General features: G+C 45.8%; 1 protein-coding gene across 1 annotated transcript; it reads right to left on the reverse strand.

Annotated features, from left to right (window-relative positions):
- Nucleotides 1-1331: 1331 nt before the first annotated feature.
- LOC133892019 (BTB/POZ domain-containing protein At5g48130-like) lies at nt 1332-4320 on the reverse strand. Its single transcript, XM_062332762.1, has 4 exons — nt 3884-4320; nt 3714-3783; nt 2475-3596; nt 1332-2384 (listed from the first exon to the last, which is right to left on the reverse strand). The coding sequence occupies exons 1-4, from the start codon at nt 4015-4017 to the stop codon at nt 1671-1673; spliced, it is 2040 nt and encodes a 679-aa protein (XP_062188746.1). The 5' UTR covers nt 4018-4320; the 3' UTR covers nt 1332-1670.
- Between the last annotated feature and the right edge of the window lie 4881 nt (nt 4321-9201).

The following is a 9201-nucleotide window of genomic DNA, read 5'->3' on the forward strand; positions in this document are numbered from 1 at the left end:
AAGTAAGGCAAGAGAAGAAGGCGATATGTTGATAAAGTCAAGCGAAGGGGATGCTGATGCAAGTGATAAGGCAGCCCAAGGGATCGAGAGCGGGAGAGACTTACCGGCGGTCAAGATCGTAAGACGGAGGACACACGTCATCATTGGAGCGCTTGCTTCAGGTGGAAGCAAGTGGCGGCTAGTCACACTTTGAGAAGCGTGCTAGGGTTTCGTGGTTTGACCTCAAAACCATGGGAGTACTGGAGGTCCACTGTCATCATCAAGAAGCTTTCATCGAGGTAAAACTAAGTCGTGAAGACGCCACGGTCGTCCAATGGATGGAGGAGAAAATAGACCAAAATATCCCCAGTGGTAGGTGGGAGTGTACTATAAGATACGGGTATTTTATAAACAGTCAAGAAAACTTAGATGTTAAGTTTTCTAGGTTATAAATAGATGGGTATGGCTAGTTGGGAAGAGTCTCCTTCGAGCCATCCATATGAGAGCCTTGTGGTAGAGTTTTAGATGAGAGGGAGAAGAATGCTTAGCCTATGTAATATGTGAGAGTTTTGAGAGATAAATATTTGTAATCCGCCTAAAATAAAGTTGACTTATTTGAGTAATGAAGTTTAAGTTTGTGCATATGCTTGAATTCCACTTCTTTTAGTTTCTTTCTATTGGTTACCATGCAAGTTTGCAAGTTCTTGGTGTTTTGTTGTTGATTTTCGTTTTTCTTTTTTAAGCTGAAATTTTAACACATTAAAAAGTTATTTTTCTTGATGCTAGAGGCATAGAATTCACATAGACATGCATATGTGATGGGGTCTTGAATTCTTTTACCTCTAAACTATCATCTTGGAGAGTTTACTTGCCCAGTGATTTTATCTTTGTTTCATCCATTTTCAAAGTTACGAGCTTTTAGGTATAAAGACACGTAAAATGGTTTTGAATGGAACATATGGTTCATATTCCATCGGTAGAGTCATATTACCTTGAAACTTTCCATCTTACTTTGTCTCTCTGAGTATTTTACTTCTGCTCAAAGTTTGAGGTGCGTTGGATGATTAAAAATAAGAGAAGATCGTCTATTTCGTAAGAAATTAATGAGACACCTATTCATCCTCTCTAGTAGCCACTCTCAGTCCTACAAGTACCTTCACATTGGACTGCCTCTACTGAATGTCCAACTTGAGATTAAAATTTCAGCAAAACTTTGCAATTTTTTGGAATTTCATAGATGAATGGAATATCTAATTCTAGAATTTTTCTTTCACTTACATATAAGACCCACAGAGGAGATGACAAAAAATTATCAAAATTTTGATGAATTTTCAAGAATTCAGTCATTTTGTCGGTGAACCCAAAAAACTATAAAATAAAATTGAAATCGCTAACAGTAACTACCCTTCAAATCTTGAATACCGCTAGCAATATGTACACAACAAAACACTGCTTACATGGTCACCCAGCAGGGGTGGACTCACGTTTTAGGCTAGAGGCACAGTACACTAGATAATTTTTCATTTTCTATCCATCATGTCTACCAAGCTTATAAAATACCCTTTAATCTAATAAATAAGATACCGAAACTCTAACTTAACAAGTAAGATATCTAATTATTTTTATTTTAAATTCACCACTGTCACCGAGTCGAGCGTAACATCTGTACACCCTTTTCCACAAGTAAAAGTTCAGTTTCCTTTCCTCCTGAGCTGCTCCGTTGCTGCCCTGCGCTTGCTCTGCTTCCCCCTCGACCGACCCCTCCCGAACAAGGCCAGTCTCGCGAAAACGCTCAGGATCCTACTGGCGCACCGCCGCTGCGAGACCCAGCGCATGGACCCAATGCAGCTGCCGGACACCGCGGCTCGCCGCCTGACCGCCGCAGCTGGCGTGCCTGCGTCCGATGCGACCCTGAATCTCGGCTCCTTAGTACCGTCCCTGCGCGCCGAGCCCTTCAGGGTGTTGTGCCGCTGCAGGGTCTGCTTCAGCGAGAGGATCTCCTGCTCCAGCGCCTGGATCCTGAAGCTGGCCGTCTCGTAGTCCGACGCGTCGTCGCGGGCGCGGAGCTTCGCGTCGCGCGGGGCGTGGTGGCTGTCGTGAGCGTCCGCGTACGGGCTGCCGCCGCTGAGGGGCTGGCTGGTGGGGATGGCGGGGCACCCGGGGCTCGGCGTGTACGCGGCGGCGCCCGGTGCCAGCTCCCCGGAGTGCATGCACCGGAACGAGTCGGAGCACTCCGTGAAGGCGCGGTGCGTGTGCAGCTGCTGCACCAACAGCGCCTGCACGATCAGTCGGAGCGGCATCCGATCGTTCTGCACCGCCTGGATGCACGCCTCGTGCGACAGTTTCCGGCAGTCGAGGTGCCCGCACAGCGTCTCCTTCTCCTCCCCCGACAAACCTCGATGCTCCTGACATGACAGAATTAGCACCCTCTCATTGTTAGCAACACTTCAAACCTACAACAGACTAATAATCATGTGTATGGGTGCTTGTCTTACCATTAAGTATGCGTTGATTGCTTCGTATAAATGGTTGTGGGTATTCCGGTCGCCGGCCGGAATGACGCCGATCAGCTCTGCTAGCCTCTCCGATCGGAGCTTCGGATCACCAGCGATTTGCACGAGGTACCGATCCCACAGCTCGGCGATGGCCTCCACACCTCTTCTTTGCATGGCGACATGGTTTGAGACGATGCTCTCAACTGTCCTCACCTCCAGGCTGTCGGCGACGGACCAGTCGGTTTCTTGCTCCGGCAGCGGCAGGTCGTCCACGCGGGCGAACTGCAGATTGGACGCCACCAGTTCCCGCAGTCTTGTCTGACTTTCGACGCTCAGCTCGAGGGTGAGGGACCGCGACAGCAGAGCAAAGTAGAAAGCCACAGGGATCGCGTTGCTCGCCGCTGCCTCGACCGGGAGCAGCGCGATCACGCCCTCCAGGATCGCGGTGGCCCTCCTGTTCGCGTCCGTCTCGCCGTCAACGGCCTCGTCCGTGCTCGCCCAGAACTTGTGCGTCTTCTTGGAGAGCACCCACTTGTTCGCGTAGAAGAGCACGACGGGGCTCACGTACTTCTCCTTCATGCCCTGCCGCCGAAGCGCCTGCACGATCCGCTTAAAGAACTCGAACGGGAGCGCGATCAGGTCCTTGATCCAGAGGTCGCGCGCCGCGAGCTCCTTGACGAGCTCGGCGTCCCACCGGCGCCCGACCACCGCGCGCGTGGCGGCGGCGCCGGGCTGGTCCCGCCGCTGCTCCGGGTCAAATATCTCCATGCAGGCCATGAACGCCAGCGACTCGACGCAGCGGCTGACGATGAGGAGCTCCTCAGCGACGGGGAGCAGGGGCTGGCACCGCTGCAGGACGATGAGGGCGTCGTCCCAGTTCTGCAGCACCACCTGGTTGATGTAGAGGTCGCAGCGCGCGCCCAGGCCGCCCACGTCTAGGAACTCCGCCGCGCACCGCACCACCGCGACGTTGAACGGGTCGAGCGCCACGGCGTCGCCGTAGCAGAACAGCGCGATCACCTCGAAGGCCTCGCAGCCTCCCGGGAAGCTTGCCGGCAGCTCGAGATCGCCGGACTGGAGCAACGCCTGGCTGAAATACCTGCACCCGGACACCAGTGGATCCTGCATCGAAAATTAAGCATCACAAACCTGCTAGCTTGCCCCTCATTTCAAACAAGATCACAAATTTTGCTGTCTGCAAGCTTCTCTCTGGAGCAGCCGGCTCTGGTAAGCTCTTACCTTGTGCAGATCGAAGCTTCTGTCGCCGACGCGGACGCGGACCGTCGCCGGAGACCCGGTCTCCTTCGCCCTGCATCAAAAGAGGAGCTGATCAGTGGGGTGACTCGACAAACAAAGTATCTTCCATGGACACGGCCACACGGGTGAAGCTAAAGCTTAAGCAGCCGTACCATGCCACAACTCTCCTCTGCAGCAACAAGGCCATGCTCGGGCTGGAGTAAGGGCTGAACACGGCCGTCTCGGCTTTCGCAACCGGCGACAGCTCCACCTCCGTCTCCATATCCATCTCCATCACAAGCTTCATCAGGAGGAGCAGCTCGGCCCGGCAAACTGCAAGCTTCCGCCGGTTAGGTAGCGGTACTGCCAGTACATATAAGCAGCAGCTATGTAGTATTATACAGTGTGTTGAGTGTTGAAGGAAGTAACCTAGGGAGGCGTGCAGAAGGGAACAATGCTGAGGGCGCACGAATGGGGGTTGAAAACCCCCAGTTTTCAGGCTAGGAAATCGGATCGCCCCCTCGTGCAAGTTTTCTTATCTCCTGGGTGCGCGTGCGGCAGCGGGGGAGGAAAGTAGAAGCAGCGGCGTTTTCCTGGTAGATTTGCTGCCCCTCGCGCCGGTGCTCGCCCCCACGGGGGCAGGCTTGTAAGGATCCGAGGGGGTCACCACTTGTTTAAGCTCAGCCCCGCCGATGACTCCATCGTTTTAAGCTCTAGAGTAACTGACCAGCGATGAAACTGGGTGCCTTTGATCGAACTCAAATGGATGCCTGTACTCAGCAGTCAGCAGTGAAAGAGCTAGTGCAGTCTTCCCTGAGAAACACTTGTGGGTGAGAGAAGTACTCTTCTGGAAAATGTTGATTTGCACCCTGTCTGAATGCTTGGATGTTCTTGTGCTGTTTCCACTGTACATCGAGGTGTGTTCAGTAGCTCAACATTCTCAACAAACACAGAAAACTCGACCATATGCTCATCTGGTCATACCAAAAGCTTAACTTTCTGAAGTGTAGACAAGACGGTCATTGCATTACCAATAGATCCTACGAATACATGCCACAAAAGTCCAAGCTAAACAAGCAATTGGCACAGCATTATGACTTGGAGGTTGCTTGGAGGGAACAACCAGCCTTCTTCACTTTAAAACTGCTCCAGGACTCGGCGTCTCCTACTATTCTAATCCCCTGATGAACCTCCGCAGAAACTCAAGACGAAATCGTACCAGCCCAGTGGCATAATCTGGACAGCTGTGTTTCCGTACCGCTTTTTTATAAAGCGAGCGTGCACATTGACGAACGGAGCCCTGAATACCATAGGAGAGCTCAAGTCCCTGTCGCTCATTCAACGCTTGGTTTCATCCATCATTCACCAGGCACGCACGCCAGAAACTCTCGCTTGAACTCGGAACTGTGGAATCGTTCTGTTTAAGCTCTGATGCATGGGACCTTGCTCGCACGACGGCATGGCCGCTTGACACCTTGCCTCTCATTGGAACGGCACTGGCAATTTGCCATGGCCCGGTTGCCGCCTCCATGTGTCCAGAGGAGGACGTGATCGGCGCCATAGTTTGTCACCTGATCGCGCGATTTGGCACGGTTAGCGCTGCGCGCCACGGCACCACGATCGCCATGGGTAACGGAGAACGTCGGCATTAATCAATTGGTTTACGTGCATCGGACGCCGCAGCGCGGTAGCACGGAGAGTTGGGGAGTTTGAGTACTGTACTGTACTAGGAGTAGAGTATTTCTCTGTGGATTCGGGTGACGAATTCCCGTGCCCCTGCTCCTCCCCGATGCTGCGCGTGGTCACCCGCCACCCACCCGTCGAGATTTCTCGGGGTCCCGTCCGTGCCGTGGGCCGTGGCTCGTGGTCATGGCGTATCGCGATCGCTGAGAAATTTTTTACAGGACTTGGGATTCAGTTCGGTGGAAAACGACTGACCGAGACGCCGGGTCTGCAAGGGCTGCAACGCCCGTGATTCACATTTGAGCACTTCCAGGACATACAGTAAGGCGTCGGGTTCCAACTTCCAAGATAAAAGGCTATCAATAGTGAAATGGATTTTTCGATCAAACGGTGATAGCTTCGAATTTTTGTGTTTCTTCTTCCCTAATTGCGAGCGTGGAACGAAACTAGCATAGCCTTATAAGCACATTGCATAATGATAGGATATAAATAGGGAAAATGCAAAAATCCCCCCGGATTTTGACTTTCCCTCCAAAATTGTTTTGTTGCCAAAAAAACCCTAAAAATTTGGCTTTGTTGCAAAAAAACTCCACAAAAAATAAATAAAATAAAATAAAAAAAACCTCTAAAAAAAACTAGAGACAATTCTAAGACATTCTGTGAATTTTTTAAATAATAATAATAATATCATTTGCATCATATTTCATGAGAGGAAGTTTGAAAAAAAGAAAAACGTGCAGCCCATCTATTAACTCATGTTATTTTAACTTTATCATGTCTACCATTATTTTTCCTACACAAATAATTAATTAAGTAAACTAATAAAAGTGGTTTCACTAATTTTGGGGTGTTATGAATTAGTTATGAATTAATCTATCTGCAACACATTTACTCAATCCTGCACATTACAATAACTATTTCAAGATTTTATGTATTTTTTGAAGATATAGGATCATATAAGAAGACTAAAAAAATTGGTTTCATGATTTTTGGATTAGTAAATAATTAACTATGCATTTAACTCGAATTAATAAATGAGCTGCACGTTTTTCTTTTTTTCAAACTTACTCTCCATAAAATATGATGCAAATGATATTAATTTTGAAAGAAAAATTCACAAAAGGTCTTAGAATTATCTCTAGTTTTGTGATTTTTTAATTTTTTTAATTTTTGGAGGTGTTTTTACAATAAAGCCGAATCTTTGGGTTGTTTTGCAAAAAAAAAAACAATTTTTTAGGGAAAATCAAAATCTAAGTGACTTTTAACGGGATTTTTATATTTTCCCATATAAATATGTAGCCTTATAAGTTGTTAGGCTTGCGCTCCTAAGTAACCATTCTGAACTTTTATCGAGGTCAAAACTCAGGCAACGCCAATCATTGGTAAAACGAATGGTTTTCAATTTGTGACTCTACGGCGGTTGTCTGCCGCGTTTTGGCTTAGTTAAATCTGGCCAAAAAAAAATTGGCATCAAACCAAGTGAAGAGCAGATTATAAATTATATGAGGATGCATGTCTAAAATTTGACTTAGCATAACAAAGTATCAACTATACACGGCCTCATGCGAAAAGAACTAGTTTGAGGACGCTTGTGAACCGAATAAAGTCATGGAATACACTGTTCTATGTCTGGGCTCACATTTTCTCCCTACCCCCAGTTCCCCTTCAAGTAGAATTTCTTTTGATTCAAGTCGAAACTCTTGGAAATTGAGTTGAAAACTTTTGATCCGAGTTGAAAATTTCCAAAACTGGATGTAATCATTTTAAGTAGAGTTGAAAGTCCCCCATGAACCCATTTGAAAAAAATTTAGAATGAGTTCATGATTTCGTTTCATCTAGTGGAGCCCTAATAGAAGAGATGGGACAGAGTGAGGAGTAGAGATAGGTGAGGAGCGATGCGTAGATTCATGTTAGTTCAATTTAATCAACTAATTAATTATTTTAATTAAATCAAAATAACTAATTAATTATTAAAGTTATACTAGCGTAGATCCATAAATATCTATTGATGCTCCATACTTATCCCTAGAGCCGAGGTCGCTCATTAGTTAGGTTGGCAGCTATCACCCGCACCTTAGTTCCCTCCACCATTTGAGTCATGTACAACCATTTTGAGCCATATATCTTGCACGGTCTAAACCTGGTAGAATAACAAATATCGTGCAATGGTCCGACGATCGCATCCTTGTAAAACCAGTAATCCTGACTTGGCTTGCATTTTCTTTTTGAAAATAATCCTAACTTGGATGACCAATGTGCATATCTATCTGGGCCCAGCACAATCTCAGCCCACAATATAAGTCATTCAATTGGCCCAGCCCAAGTAGTTCTTCAGTTTGTCAATTTACCTTGATTAGTCCAGTTTTTTTTCAAGATAATGGAACGGAATTATCCCAGTCTCTGCATAATGGAATTATCCTAGTCTCTAACTAGTCCATTTTTTTAAAATAACGGAATGGAATTATCCCAGTCTCTACATCAGAATATGCATATAGTTGTTCACTATTACACAGTTATTACCACATACACACACCACAAAGGAAAAAAAAAATCTTTGCAAAAGACAACATGGAAACTCTAACTTCTAGAATAAATTCTATCACTAAACATTCATCTATGTTTTGCGAAATTTTTCATTACTGTTGTCTCAAGATGCGACACACAGCCTTTATGTGGTGTTGTTCCTCCTTCTACATCAAGGACCATAAGCGTATCCATTGTGTGCTGCATCATAGGTGGTAAGATAGTGAACTATTGCTTTGTCAAAAATAATATCATTGCGACTTAAACATATCACCTAATACATGGCACTTGTCTCATCTAAAATAATTCTTAAGTTTTGGTTTCACATCTTGTAGCCAAGTTCCAAATAAATTAGAAACACTACTAGAAGGTTGTATACCCAAAATAACTTGAATCATATGCCAAATGAATCTAGCAAAATTGCAATCAAAGAAAAAATGTATTGTTTCATCATAGTTGCAAAAACCTGGTATATATGCTCCAAGATTATCAGACCAGCTGCCCCCGAGCAATCCAATAGTTTATCAGAATAAGACCTTATTTGTTTGGGTTTCTATTAGCTAGCTTCTACTTCTCAAAAGCTAAAAGCCTAAATAAATAGCATGCTTCTGCTGGCTTATGTATATGATTTTTGAGAAGCAAAAACAATCTTTACTACTACAGAAGTCTAAAAAGTCAAAAGCAAATCTATATATGCTTGTACGAGAAGCAGACTTAAGCTTCTGAAGAAGCCACATTTGTAGAAGCCTAAATAAATAGGGGCTTAGTCATGCCACAAGCTTTCTAGTTGCCCTCCAAAAGCATGTCACCTACCACCCTTAGAGCAATTCCAGCATACTAGTCAAATATGACTGGTCATATTTCTATTTGGCTATCCACTTCAAAAGATTTCTCATCTATATTTCTACACACTCCAGCAGACTAGCCAAATCTCACTCTCCATTCTCATATACTATATTTTATTCACAACAACCATTTCTTGCAGTAACTTTATTCCAACAACTATTTTATTCAACGCCTATTTTATTCAACGGCTAGTTTTTTCAAACGACTTCCCAACGGCTGTATCTCCGCTCTATATATGGGTAGCCATCTGGTTGCTCTTCCTTCACATCATTTTTCCTCATCCTCTCCGCTACTCCTCCTACACCGATTCAGAAATGAGTCATCGTGGATTAGCCATGAATTGTGTGTTGGATTCATCATCGTCAGATCATGATGATGAAGTGCTTCTTGTTGCAAGACAACTAGCCCGTCGACAACACCAGTTCAGTAATGCTCGATG

This window comes from Phragmites australis, chromosome 15 (genome assembly GCF_958298935.1).
Source record: "Phragmites australis chromosome 15, lpPhrAust1.1, whole genome shotgun sequence".
Lineage (NCBI taxonomy): Eukaryota > Viridiplantae > Streptophyta > Magnoliopsida > Poales > Poaceae > Phragmites > Phragmites australis.